Source organism: Melanostigma gelatinosum (assembly GCF_949748355.1).
Source record: "Melanostigma gelatinosum genome assembly, chromosome: 21".
NCBI classification, from domain to species: domain Eukaryota; kingdom Metazoa; phylum Chordata; class Actinopteri; order Perciformes; family Zoarcidae; genus Melanostigma; species Melanostigma gelatinosum.
Genome location: NC_136654.1, coordinates 3,126,529 through 3,142,005, shown reverse-complemented (window position 1 = coordinate 3,142,005; position 15,477 = coordinate 3,126,529). Strand labels below are relative to the sequence as shown.

General features: G+C 45.4%; 1 protein-coding gene across 1 annotated transcript in view; it reads left to right on the top strand.

Moving 5' to 3' along the window:
* Positions 1-798: 798 nt before the first annotated feature.
* Positions 799-15,477, top strand: part of arhgap22b (Rho GTPase activating protein 22b) — a gene marked incomplete at both ends in the record, with an annotated part of 22,007 nt that continues 7,328 nt past the window's right edge. The window contains 3 exons of the mRNA XM_079292895.1: positions 799-841; positions 8,432-8,631; positions 11,653-11,740. Coding sequence (XP_079149021.1) covers positions 799-841; positions 8,432-8,631; positions 11,653-11,740 — 331 coding nt within the window. The remainder of the gene's footprint in view (positions 842-8,431; positions 8,632-11,652; positions 11,741-15,477) is intronic.

The window sequence follows — 15,477 nt, the reverse complement described above, 5'->3', positions numbered from 1 at the left end:
TCAGACTTTGAACTGAAGGCAGCATCTTTCTTGGACAGCCGAGAGTGGCAGAAATGGCGAAGGGAACTAATTAAGAGTGAAAGAAAAGAGAGTAGAGACTGACGTATGTGGAATTAGAAAAGGAATTGTGTCGAGAGAGGTGGGTGGAGGAGGGAAAAAGGAGATAGAAAAAGAGAGTCGGTAGAGCAAGAAGAAATTGAGAAAGGATGGGGCAAATGAGATATTAAGGGAAGGAGGTGGAGACGAGCTGAAGACCTCTACAGCTTAATTAGGTGCAGGAGGAGACACCTGCCAGATGAACACCCCCCCCCCCCTTCTCTTTCGCTCCCCTTTACAAACATGCAGATCTTTCTGAAAAAATCAGAAAATAACAACACTTAAAAAACAGGCATCTGTTAGCCAGTGAGGTCCATGCTCTGCCCGGTGGGAGTCGCCCCCCCCCCCCCCCCCCCCCCAAAAAAAACCTCCTCCTCCTCCATCAGCAACCCCAAGCGGATGTACCGCTATGAATAATGTAACAGGGAGGGGTGGAGGCCACTGGGCGTGTGCGCAGAAAAAAATGAAAAGGGGTAAAGCTCCCCCCTCCTCCCGCCTCTCCTTCACCACCCGCTTCTCTTTCCATTCTCCTCCCCTCTCCTTCCCCACCCAACCCCCTAGCTGCCGGACGCACTGCAGAAGGTCAGAGGGAGAGGAGGAGGAGGACCGAAAGGCAAAAGGCACAGAGAGGCAGAGGGAGAGACAGGGGTGGGGTGCTTGGATGTACACGAACATGCCGAGAGGAGAGCGCGTGGACGAGCGATGACAGCCATGCTGAGCCCAAAGATCAGACAGACCAGGAGAGGTAGGACTCTTGTTTGTTTGCCTTTCGCATCCACAGCACCTGCATTTGCTGCTTATTCGTCCTTAGCTCTGCAGTGACACTGCATCTGGCTCATCTGATCAGAGGATGTGTTCGTGACGCTTCACCTGCACTTTTACAATTACATTGTGATTTAATAAAAGTGCTTTTTTCTTTCTCTTAGAAGTCTGAATTTACACAAGAACATGTGTGCAGAAACACTCCCCCCCCCCCCCCCCCCCCCCCCCTCCACCCCACCACCACATGCTCCATCTATTCTTCACATATTTCTGAATGAAGCTGCAGGTCTGCCCACGCAGGAAGGCACCAGTGCACATTAGCATTCTACTACAGCTGGCCGATGCCTGCCAGTGTGACTTCTATTAAGAGGAGCGTGCAGCATCTCTAGTTTCATCACTATAATGCTCAGCACTATCAGGCTGCTGTCAGTGTGTGTGTGTCTGCATTGGATGGATGTATTAATAAGTCCATGTGTATCAGTGTGTGTGTGTGTGTGTCCTTCCTCTGCACTAATCTCCATGACCGCAATTATACAGCTGGATCTGATTAGGATGAAATGAATAGTTCCCAAGAATGGGAGAGCGATGTGTGAATCCTGCTCGCTGGAGCGGCATGAAATTGGCAGCAAAGTGGATTAAATCAGTATTTGCATGTATTAAGAACAGACTCAACTGGCTCGATGAGTAAGTGTGATCCACTGTGTACATCTTTTAAATCTTAATTGATTGTCACGTGACGCCGCGTCAAATAACTACAACAAACATCAGTTGCATTTGGTACATTTGCTTTGGTTCATTAGGTGAGTTAAGTGTTTGGTATTTACAGAGGACCATATACGTGAAAAATGCTAAAAATCCGAAACGCGATTGTCTTGATATGTTTATGGTTTTGGAAACACAGCTCGGCCTCGCATGCATTTCTGTTAAAACGGTGAAAATTGAAGCGATTAAAGCGTCTCTCTGTATCGGCGTGAGAAGCATCCCCCAGCATGCATCCTGCAAACTGGTGCTTCACTGCTCACGGCATCGCATTTGTTGCATGAAGCCCATGCATCAACGGGTATGTGGCAGATAGTGTAGTAGATGCTCGGCTGAGGTTAAAGCAGGTCAAGAAAGAGACACAACGCCAACCAGTGAGCGACACTTTAGATGACTCAACGCCGTCTGACACTCAGAGGACACGAACGATGAATCAATCATATAAATGTCATTGAATTTGTTTCATTGATCAAGCATGGCTGCGACGTTCATGATCCTAGAAGGCCAGTTTTAAAGCTTACTCGCTGACATATCGTTTTCATAAGCTCGTGTTTGGCTTTGGAAGGCCAGTGATCAGCTCACTGGCTCTCTCTCGCCGCTTTTTTCACTGAGTTCGACATTTTGAGAGATGTTGGCGAGAGTCGGATGAGAAGATTGACGCTGTCGTGCCTGCGCTCTACACACGAAGCCTGAGCCAGGAGACAGTTAGCTTAGCTTAGCATAAAGACTGGAAGCTGGTGGCACCTCTTAAGCTCCCGAATCACCACTTTGTATCTTGTTTGTTTATTCCGTACAGAAATGTAACTGTTGAACGGAGAGTGGTGTCAATGTTCTCATCCAACCAAGAAAGCAAATAAGTGTGTTTCTCAAAATGTGGAACTAATGCTTGAACATCATTTCCCAACTGATTATATGGATTTTTCCCCCGAGGGGTAATTCAATTATTATGAGATTATGCCGTCCTTTCAGTGCAACTCATAATTGGAAATGCTTGTGTAAGTAAAACCCCAGTTGGCCACTAATCTAGGATGCCAGTAGAAGCAGTTCTCTAATGAATTCATCATCAATATCTGCTCCAAGGAAAGCTCTGACATCTGTGCTTCAGTGACATGCTCTACAACAGACAACATATTGCTTTTGGTTGCACTTTTCTTTGGCCGACACCATGAAGAGCAGCTTTAATTGCCCACATGTCAGCTGCTTCGTACTCTTGCTGTGTCTTTTTTGATCTGCGTTTCCATGGTTTTATGATCAAAGTCCTGCACATGTAGCAACACCCTGACATCCTGCTTTCCATGGCATGCGAATGAGCACCCTCACCACCAGATACTGCCAGCAAGAAGAGCGTGCCGCATGGATGAAAAATTCACGTGCCGCATGGATGAAAGATTCACACACCGACACACTCGGGAAATGAGCATGTGGAGACGATAACATGCACAGAAATGCACAGATATGCGCACACGCGGATCAGTTCCGCTCCACTGCAGTCTTCACATACGATATATATTATTGGCCACACCTCCAGCTCATCAAGGAGGGCTGCCACACACACACACACACACATGCACACACACACACACACACACACACTGGTTAGCACATTAATCAACAGTGATAGGCTAACTGGAAGCCATGCACTGATGCACCTGTAACTCTCTTTTCCATTTTCGAAGAGCCATAAATCACCACACAACAACCAGATTAATGAAATTGAATTCCTCCAACATGCCTGCGTGCATTGTTGTGTGTGTGTATGTGATTTAGCCATCAGCGTAGTATTGTAGCTATTGTGGAGTACCTGCCTCGCCTTGCTAATGGATGGGCTCTTCTGCGATGTGCACGAGAGCCATACATCCATTTCCTGCTGATGATAAATGTACAACTCCAAACTGCATTAAGTGACATCAACGGGGGCGAGTGTGTGTGCATGTGTGTGTGATAGAGATTCATGTGCTTTACTGTTGGTTTTAAACATTGGTGTGCAGACAACCATTTGTTCACATGGGAACATAACTTGCACGTATGGACAGAGAGTTTTAGGAGTCTTAATTGCAACATTTGCGTTTCTCATTTGATTGGTCACTTCCTGTGACAGCATGTTGCATTTGGGCAAATTGACAGAATCTACAGAACCTCAGGTCGTGAGGATTTCTAGAAGCTTTGCTGAATGCGACCTTAGGGTCAGTCACCCAAATTACAAAGCAGGCACGGTTTGTGGTAGAATCTAGCCACGCTAACTGCTTTGTATCCGCCCAGGTGATGATGATGTAGTGGCTACTGGGCTAGTTGGTGCACAAATGCAGTTGGCGAGCTAACCGCTAACACGCTCGCAAGCTGGAAACATGCCGAAGCTAGATAGGCACAACTAAAGTGTAAATAAAAGTCTTTGTGTCTGTAAAAAATGTCATCGTATGGTATGTCATTAAAAAGTCAATTAAGTCATTCAAAGGACCTATTCGGAACACAGACTCCTGTCTCTTAACTGTTTAAAAAACATGCTCCGTTTATGGAGTTGGCGGCAACTGAGATTAAATCAACAAAGCTAATAAGCTACGATAGCCCAAAATGACCTTCTAACAGTCAGCAGTGCATGTCGAAGTCAACCAAAGTTGAACAAAAAAAAATGACAAAAAACAAATCACTGAGACTTATTTGGTGAGCGAATCCACTAATTATGTTAATTCCATTTCAGAACATGCCATTTTAAATGTTGAGGTGACCAGGCCTTAAATCTGTCAAAGTCAAAGTGTCTACTCAGCAGCACCCCCCACCAAGACACACGTTCATTATATCATGTTGATATCGTGACCGAATGAGTCGCCAATCCATCTCTTGTTGAATACTTCAGCTCCATGCCCGTCATTATTCTTCCATGACCAACACAGACTCAGGCATGATGTTGAGCAGCTATTATTGGACTCAGACCACACTGTAAACAAATGCGCTCTCTGTTTGGGTGAGTCGCAGTGATTATGCATAAAGCGGGCTTTTACAGTGAAACAGCCTCTTTACAGCCTTGTAGTTGATAGTCGAAGAGACCACAGAGCAGCTCCACCCAAGCCGAGGAAGGTCTGAATCACTCCGAGCTGAAGGTCCAAATTGGCGCTGTGGGTAGACACACACACACACACACACACACACACACACACACACACACACACACACACACACACACACACACACACTCAAAAATCAGTTGTTGTGAGCAAAGCATGACTCATCGGCCAGTGTATGTTCCATTCGGTCTGTGATTCGGGACAGCTGAATTGTTAAACAGTGGTGCTCTTTTAGGCGCACACTGGCAGAGTGAGGATGGATTGGAAGACATGACGTGATGTGATGAGGAAAGAAAGAAAGAAAGAAAGAGGGGTCAAAGAGGGGATGGGGAAGGTGAGTGACACTTTTAGCTGGCAGTATAATAGAAAGAGGGTTTGAAGGTTCAGTGAGACACGAGCCAATCATCTGGGCCTGGTTGGTGTCCTCACTCGGGGGGGAGAGGGAGAGGGTGGCAGTGGGAGTAAGAGCTTGATGGTGATTGCAAAAGTACAACCTGTAAATTCTAAATTCATCAAAGAGATAACCAAAGATGCACAAGCTGGGAAGCCATTGGAAAAAACCCAAATTGTATTGTGACCGTTCTTTGAAACCAGGCTTTAGCAAAGGCATGACACAGCATATTACAGTGTCCATGTACGGTATGTATGCTTGTGATACTCTTGATTAGTTCATATATGGTCAGTTTAGCTTGGTTGCAGGTAAGAGAGCTGCGTTTGTGAGAGACAAACAACAACAACATTGTCAGTGCTTAAGGCTTACAGGCAGAAATAACTCCCTGTAACACATTACCCCATTTGCGAAAAGCAATTACGACGACTTTACAATGCATGGATTATCAACACCATTTGCAAAATGAATGGAAATAATTGTATTTTAGAAACAGCTAATGGAAATGTGCCTCTAATTCAAGAACTGATTTATTCTACAGAAAGTGCTCAGATGCGGTGCCAGAGACGAGAACAAGGATCCTGTTTTGTGCCCTTTGTGCTCTCAGTAATAACAGAGCTTTGGTTCAACAGGACCAGCGGTGCTGAACGTAAGGAGGGATAGAAGAATTAGAGCGAGTCAGAGGAAGACAAATGCAGGGAAAGAAGCAGTGAAAACACTGGAATTAACACGAGATGGATAAATGAGGAAAGCCAAGAGGAGACAGGCTGAACGGAGAAAGAGAGCAAAATAAAAGGAAGGAATGTCGATTAAAACATGACATTATGGATACAGGAAGGAAGGAAAGGAGGATTCAAAATAATGAAACCCTGGATACGTCATCTTGCACATTATATTTAAATTCAATTAAACAAGCCATGTTCTTATAGAACCACATTGATCATCATGAAAGCAAAAATAGACCAGATGTTACATAAAGTCACATTATCACTGGTAAATATGATTTTAAAAAAGTATGATTCTTTAGGTTTCCCAGTGAGTAACATGAGGGACTACTGGACACTTTAAAGCTGCGCTAATTCATGTTTCTATATCCTCACTTTGTAAAACGATGTTAGGTGGAAGGTATTGGTTCACATGATGGAGCGTTTAGCAGCGAAAGAGACAGAACTTTTCCTCAGGGGTTGGTGGAACAAAACAGAGCAAATATTGGACCCCAAATCAGCAGAATAATGTTTTGTACTTCTTTAAAGGGAGAACTAGATATTTAGCCATTGGCTAACATCTGTTTGATTGAAGCTGCCGCTGTAGTTTATTGACAGCCTTTGATATCTGACGTGAGTCGTCAACAAAAATCGTAAACCTGCAAATGTCAGAAAAACCATAATTTTTCTCATCGTCCTTTGTTTGATGAAATGCCAGGTGACAGTTTCCACTTCCTCAATGTGTGTGATGAGTTTTATTTTTACATCTCAAAAGCCAATTCACCGTAAAACAAATGTTTCACGTACGGAAATCGTGACACCAGAAACTTCTCTTTGGTGATCTAAAATCAGAAAGTCTTCACCTTTCCTTTAGAAGTAATCACCCAATCGTCCTTCCTTCAACACGTCTGTGAGGATCAACAGGCTTTTACAAACTACCAGCAAAGGCTGTGACATGAAATAAAGACGACGTGAGCCCGTCGCTGCAGGCTTTCTGTAGGCTGGAGAAAGAGATGAGACAATCAGAAATCATCATTGATTTTTCTTCCCCCTCCCCATTCATACATCCCCTCCTTCCCTGTGGTCCACCAGAACATTGATCATCTCTCTCTCTGTGTGTGTGTAATGCACAGCAGCAGGGAGGATGTCTGCACAATTGATTCCTATAAATTATACATGACCATCAAATGTATAATGTGTTTGCCTCACAGGATATAGCTCTCGTCTCAGCTCTGTGGCCTTTTCTCATTTATAGGAAACTTAAATATCTTCAGCCAGTTTCGTAAGTAACATAAATTATCCTCAACTCATTCTACACACATCATTATTTAGGTTTTCAACTTTATTTCAGACACAAACTGTCGGTACATAACATAATAAATCATAAGACATGAAATACAATATGTGGACAACAGCACAAAGGTAACAATCGTAGTTCACAAATCCACAGTGATTGATAAAAGACAGAGATTTGTTGCAATGTTGCAAAAACAAGGAATACCTTGTGTCACTTACATGTTTGTTTAGTTAAGACCATTACGATTACATTCTTTAATCATTTAACACATAAATGTTGCACATAAAATTCCTCACCGCAGCATAAAAGGCGGGAACATTACTCGGCACAAACATGTGACTTGAACCTTTTCCATCTTGGGAGCTCGAGCGAGACTCTGAAGGCGTCATTGAACGCCACCTGAATCTTTCTTCCTTTTTCCTTCACTGCTATTGCACCACAAGTGGGCTGAGTGGAGTGGAGTGGAGTGGAGTGGGCTCCAAAGATGCTTTAACATCATCTGAACACGTATGAAATGTGCGTGCCAGCGCATTGGCTTGCTGCATACATCGTCATCATCACATCGATCAGAGGTGATCGACGTCAGAATGTCAGAAATGTCAGATGTCAGAAATGATACACGCCGCACTCTTAAATCTCTTTCCACGGCTGATGTCATACAAGGACAGCAGCCCCGCAGGCACAGGACCGCCGCCACGCTGAAACACGGCTCCAGCGCTGCCGTCGCCTCCCTGTGAACGCTGTGCTTGACTGAGCTCAGGTTACACACATTTGTTGAGAATGATTCAGGCAGCCAGCCAGTCACTCAGCCAGCCAGTCGGTCCCATGTGGTCCTATTATACCCAGCTCAAACGCCCCCCCCCCCCCCCCCCCCACACACACACACACACACACACACACACATCGGGTTGTGGCAACACACAATGAGTCTCTCCCAAGGACCTCTAGAGGGAGGGGATCACTGTCACCTGAGGCTATGTCTCTGAGTGTGCGTGTGTGTGTGTGTGTGTATGTGTGTGTTCCCCCAGCGCAATCTCTTTTTTTAAAATCTGTTTTCTGTTATTATTTGTGCGTGCTGCCTCTCTGCAGTCCCCCCCCCCCCCTTCATCTGGAGACGTCCCAGCCGGGGGCAGAAGGTTGTGTGTTCATGACTGAAGTGCCCGCCAGAGCATGTGTGTGCACACAGCATACACGATGATAACACAAGCTTCTATTAGGGAGTAAAATGAACAGACACGAGCCAACGAAATGGAAGAAATCTAGCAGAACCACCGAATCAGTCACCTTTAACCCATCCAATGCCTGCGTGTGTATACACAGAGTAAATCAATGCTGTATGTGTGTGTGTGTGTGTGTGTGTTTGCAGCCAGGTCCAAGAGCATGGTGATGGGCGAGGTGTCCCGGGGCCCGTGCCGGCCGGCCTCCCCCAGCCTCCAGGACGGCGCGCTGAAAGCTGGCTGGCTGAAGAAGCAGCGCAGCATCATGAAGAACTGGCAGCTCCGCTGGTTTGTGCTGCGCTCGGATCAGCTCTTCTTCTACAAAGACGAGGAAGAAACCAAACCACAGGTAACACGTCCGTCAGACAAAGACAACAACCCAGGTTGTTGAACGTTTTGAAGTCAAGCACAGGTGTTACTGACATTAATGCTGCCATGCTCCCTATGTAGATATGAATTGCTCATTTCATTTCTCATGTATTTTTGCTGTACAAATACATGTTTTTACCATAGAAAGATACACAGTGTTGCCGTGTTATTAACTTGAAAATACCGTCTGTAGTGCATTAGAACAAACAGCAGCGCAGCGCGTGACGCCTGGTTTCCTCCATTAGTACAGTCGTTAAGATATTTCCAGAGCAAAAGCTCTAATCGATCCCATTGCTCCTCATCAGAGGAGCAATGGGATCTCGTGGCCAGGTGCTGACTCACAAGTTCCCATTCTGATTGAAGTTCACAAGCAAAACGAGAGCTGGCCTAGACTGACCTCGCATTCATGAAAAACCATGTTGGGATGGACGGTCACCGTAGCTGACAGGCTTACATAGTCCTAACATGAGGCGATGATAGTAATCCAACAACAAAAGACAGCGGGGGCAGGTCTGTGACACACACACACACACACACACACACACACACACACACACACACACACACACACACACACACACACACACACACACACACACACACACACACACACACACACACACACACACACAGCCTTTAGAGCTTAATAATCATCTCTTTACATTGTTGGCTGAAATCCCGACACTTTTATTGATTTTTCCAGTCTTGGCGCTGCATGACTGCTGTTCATTTAATGTAGGCAGCAGCCGTCCGCCATCACTGTCTTTTAGTCCATCACACACACACACACACACACACACACACACAGACACGCGTACACACTCTACGTACACAGAATGAGGAGTGTGTTCTCCTCCTCGCTGTCTCCATTCTGTGGGGAAGAACTGAGTGAAGGCTGTGACAGACTGTCTATAATCAGAGCTTGCCAATACCCATCCAGCCTATATTGATTTGCAACTCTCAGTGGATTCAAGTCACACACATGGTTGAATGTGCACACACACACACACACACACACACATATACACATACACTCACAATAATGCACACACACAGATCCACCCCCTCAGAGAGCAGGATGTGTGAGGAAGTGTCACTCTGGCCTTTTTTCTCCCTCTCATCTTCTAATCGATAGACAATGCGAGACCGAGTGGAGTGGGGGGGGGGGGGGTTAATGGTGAGGAGGGAGGGGGTTATGTCGGCAAATCGCTGCAACAGAACAAGACCCCCCCCCCCTACAGAGATGAAAATATGTGATAATTGGTCGAAGGTGGAGCAATACTGACGCAGGATCTATCGAGGTTTTCTTTTCCTTTTCATCGTGTGGGGATAAATCCACTGCAGAACAAATGGACTTCACTGATCGGACAATCGATTTCTATTTTGGACAACAGACGAACACATGGCTGGTGGTGGATCATTAGTACTCTGAATACAAAATGAGTCTCTTCATTAAAGATGAGAGAGCGATGTTTCAGAGTGGTGAGACGTGTTGTTTTGCTTCCATCGTTGTTGCTGAATGCATGTTAGTGTGATGATTGATGTAAAGGCCACCTGTCAATCAAACGGGGCGGGCAGGCCAGACACACAAAGCACATCACTTCCTGTATGCCAGAGGAGAGTTTATTAACGGATCGTCAAAGCACATTTCCAACTCTGTCCCTTCGATTTAGACTTCAGATTTGATGTCATTTCCATCCGAATCCATTCCTGATGTACTGAACTGTGCATTTTTGAGAAACTTGATTCACTTAAAAGTATTGTCATTGCAGTAAGCGGTCTCTTGGGATCGGAGTCTGGTGTGCTGGGGTTTTGTCAGTAGTTCCCTGCTCCTGCTTTGACTGGGAGCCAGCGCCGGCTCAGGTTTGTGAGGAGACAGCTGCTGAAAGCCTGAAAGAAAGCTTCACGGCATGTGCTGAACAAAGGGGAGTCTGAGATGTTTATGAGTCTCTCCTGACGGCACATGGTACCAATCAATAGCAGCGCCGTCATACTTGTGTGCTTCGGCACTAGGCGGAGGACATTGCCAAAAGCGAGAACGAGTCTTCCGGGGGTTCCGGGGCCGGAGTTCTGGTCCGGGATGCTGATTGGCACTTATGCGCAAACCGGGTTAAAGCGGGCGTGTCCACATCTGTTTGGGGGAAAGGCTCAGTCATGCAGGCACAGGTTCATATTGATTGCAACAAAACGTGAGCTCTCCATCAAAGTCGCTCTGTCACCAGGCTGAGACGTATAAAAGGACAAAGTACGCCATCCATCCCACGTCTTCAGCTTGCACTGCTTCACTGTGTGATTTGTGTTCTCGGCTGACGCGTTGCCTCCTTATTCTTTCATCCCCGGCCAGCTCCTGCTGTTATTCCGAGCACATAGCACCCTTGGGAGCCCCCCCCCCCCTACCCTGGTTCCTGCCCTGCCCCTGTGCTCCATCCATCTACAACTCCCACCCCTTCCATTTGTCGCCATGGCGACTAATGTTGGCGACAGCCCGGCCCTCCGGTTGAGGCGCTTTAGAAGAATCCCCCGTTTGATGGCGGCTGCCAGCCCGCAGATTAACGGGGCAGACCCACAGACGCTGGCATCCCTTCACAGCTCACTTGGCCTCAGTTCTCATCGCTAAATGGGTATTGATCTGGATAATGCATTCTGATAATCTGTGTGGGTCCCTGTTCAATCACAGGAGTAGCTGCTTAAAATGTGAGAGGGGTTAAGAGTGGAGGGATAGGAAGGACGGACGTAAGGAAGGGGGGAGGAGAGAAATGAAGAAGAGGCCAGAAGGTGTAGGACAGTCCTACGAACGTTGGTTCAGATACAATGAACGTACAAACTCACTGCATGCAGACTTATTCAGTGGACTAATTGCCATTTCGATATAAAAAGATTGTTCAGAAAGTATGAAACAAGAATAAAAAGACAGAGGAGTGGTAAAGAAGTAAGGACATTTTACATGTATTTAAACCTGGTAATGAAATGTCTCTCCCTCCCCCCTCCCTCTCTGTTTCAGGGCTGTATACCGCTGCAGGGAAGCCAGGTCAACGAGCTCACAGCTAATCCGGACGAGCCGGGAAGACACCTTTTTGAGATTGTACCAGGTGAGATCCCCCAGCTGCTCCCATGCCTCCTCCTCCACCAGCTGGTCCCAGTTACTCCACATCTACAAATCTCTTGGCACGTTTCAAACTTGATAACTTCGTTTAGAAATATCAACATGGCCGTGTTGGTCATAAGTGAAACCCAACATCGTCAACGCTCATCATACGGCACTTTACACGGAAACGACAGCATTTTAAGTTAGCAGCAGTTTCGGTTCATTAGTTCAGTTCGTTTTACTTTAGTAAGTAAAAGAAAAGGAAGCCAGTCAAATACATACACTTACATATCTGCCACAAATGTATAGGTTTGGTAGAAGGTCATATTCCTAAAGTAGAAGTTGAGAAATGTTCCTGGGTGTGGGCCTGATAATGGACACGGCATGGGCATCACGTTTGGTCCAGAGACAGAGTGCATCTATGTGGAGGTGCACTAGCTGGAGTAGGATGTGGGGAAATAATGTGCCTTTTAAGTGAGACACCACAACACCGTACAGACATTTACTGATGGAAAGTGTCCAAAAACACATCAAAGCTAAGATAAAACTGCAGCAAACATTGAGAAACTAAATGATCTATTGTGTGACAGGTCAAGTCCAAGTATCCCGGGGATACATTTCTAGCTGTGAAAGAAAAGTCCTTGCGAGAAGTGGCATAAAATAAAGAGGAAACAAAGCGGCCGCTCCATCATCCCGAGCTGCTCCTGATCTCAGGACTGCCGGTGAGCCGTCCAGCTTCCCGCGGTGCACTCACAGCGAACGCACTGAGGCGGAACAGTCTGATTAGATTGACCCGATACTTTCTGCTCAATCAACACAGCACTTTGTTGTGTCTTGAAGTGTGACAGTATGTGCGTTGAAGTGCTGTTACGGCATATAGCAGAGAGCTGGGTCTTTAAGGGGCTGTTTTTATTATGACGCCTCTTCAACAACCAAAGAACTGAACGGTCAATCTCAAAATCAAGTCCTGCAATTGAAACTGCAAGACAGCGGCTGAGCTCGGTTGGCTCGCTGTATGTCACTCTGTCATTACGGGAGTGTTTGCCCGGAGGTCTCCCGCCTGTGTTTAGAATGGCTGACCGCGTGGCGAGTCTCTGTGTGTTCCGTTTATGGCCAGTCAACATAGCAGAGGGGCGAGAACCCCCCAGTGAGTTTCTACGGAAGGGGCCGGCAGACGCTGAGAGACGAGGTGGGAAGGGAAGGGAAGGGAAGGGAAGGGAAGGGAAGGGAAGGGAAGGGAAGGGAAGGGAAGGGCAGATACAAATGCAATCAGCCGGAGAGGGAAGTAGTCCGGTGAGGGGCAAAGATGCACAGAGACAGGTATATGAAGATAAGGAGGCAGGTCGAAGGGTTAAAGACGTATTTAATGCATTGCATTTGAACCTGCTGAAGACTTTCGGCTTTAAATGGCGGCTCTGTCTCCGTGCATGACAACGTGACGCTGACTCCGTCTTTCTGCTGACACCATATCAGATTTGCAGGCTCCTCGGGGAGAAGCACATGAGTTCCTCTGCTCTTTCTCCACCATGTAATCGGCTTACAGTGATGGAGGCTTTACCCGCCCTTGTTGAACGAAATGAATAAGACTTTGGGCTTCACATTGTGTTAAAAGCACCGCTTCACGAAGGACGGCGCTTCCTCCCAACTCTTTTAAAACAGTCATTATGGTGTCCAGTCATGTCTTGCAGCTTTTTCCTCACATCCGCAGCCAATGTTTTACTGAACAGCACAGCTTCAAACAGAGAGGCAGCAGCTTGTTGGAAAGACTCACTCTGGGCTTTCCCTTTCCTTTCCCTGGGGAGTGAGCAGAAGCGTGTGAAAGAGCACTGGTACCTGTTGAGCGTGTTGCCGATTAGTGTTGGCTGAGCGTTTACGAAGAGTGACTCTTAATTGTCATCCCTGATGACTGAGACATCTCTGCCCTTGCCAACAGTGAAGACTCACTCTGGGCTTTCCTTTTCAAGACGGGATTTCTCGGGTTTTGCAATTTGATCCGCGGCTCCATCTGTTCTTGGGCGAGACACTTTGGTTCTTTTTGTTAATCATGCTCTTTGGTTCTTTTTGAACCAAAGAGCATGATTTTTTTCCTAAATACTATACTGACTTATTCATGACTTTTTTATGAATGTTTCCGACAAACTATACCATGACTTTATTCTACATACTATCCTGTGACTTAGTTATGACTTTTTCCGACATGCTATACGACTACGTTTTGGGACATACTGTACTGACTTTATTCGCCATACTATGACTTTATTAAGCATACGATACGATGACTGTTTTTATGAATTTTTTCGACAAACTATACTATGACTCTTTTTGTTTTTTCGACATACCATGCAATTCTTTGTGACTTTCTCCACATACTATACAATGACAAACTGTGATATGGCTTTTTCAGGACTATTTTCCACGTACTTCACTTTACATTTTCATTACTTCTTGCTATTCTGTACTTTTTTTATTAACTGTTATTGATCACCAGAGGAAATTGGTACATTACAGTTGCTCTTATACATAAGCATAAATAAATGTGAAAAAATAACTAAATGCATATGTGACATGTAAATAAATGACTATATGTGAAATACAAAATGCTACAATATGAATCAGAATATGTCGTGATAATACAAGTAAATAACAAAAACAAGAAAATGCAATGAAATATACAAGATGTGTGCAAATGTGTACATCAAAAACAGAATATACAACCACAGATAGCAGTAAGTGAAGAAAATACAAACATACTGAGAAGTGGGTTGTTAAATGCTTTTTAAATATATATGCAAGATTGGTATCATACTATAAAATTGCTTTTATGATTTTTTTTACATACTATACCATGAATTTGTTTTACTTTTGTCAACATACGATATATAATATGACTCTCCGATATACTATACGATGACTTCTTACGACTTTTATTTGACATACTATATATATATATACTATATATATATATATATATATATATATATATATATATACTGCATCATCCACTGACCTGTTTGCCCGGTAGGCTAACTGAAGGGCGGCCAGCAGGTGGTCCTCTGATGACCTTCAGGTGGGCCAACATCAGTCGCTCGAAGGGTTTCATCACCGAGGGCAACAGGCATGTGGTCATCTGATGCTTTGATGGGATTTCTTGGGGGCCGGTATGATAGTGGAGCGTTTGAAGCAGGAGGGGACTTCACACAGCTTCAGTCATCTATTGAAGATCAGTGTACCGGTCAGCACAGACCTTCAGACAGGAGGGTGACACACTGTCGGGGGCCAGGTGCTTTGCTTATCCTCTGTCTGTAAAAGATGTCTGGATGTGCTCAGAGCAGACAGGTTCTCAGGTGTGGATGTTCTGGGCATACGTCATACACATATGCCTGTGCTTGTTCATTCGTTTAGATGAAGCTGTGGAGCCTGGAGAGTATTTTGTACATCTTGTATTTTCGTAGAAAACTGTTGAAATGAAACTTTTATGGAAGCACGCATCAACGCCGTGCTTGTACTCTATATCGCTCTCGTGGCATTTTCAAGAAAGAGATGGAGCACTTGCTCACTTTCGGGTTGTGACAGTCAGTGATAGAAAGTGGAAAAAAACTGATTTTTTTTCCACACAATATTCCACGTCTACAGACCAGTGTGTGTCTGCAACAAGTGTTAAGAAAGCAAAGTCTGCACTGCCTGTATCGCACAGAGATGGATTGGCATTTTCTGTTTCCCCTGTGTGTGTGTGTGTGTGTT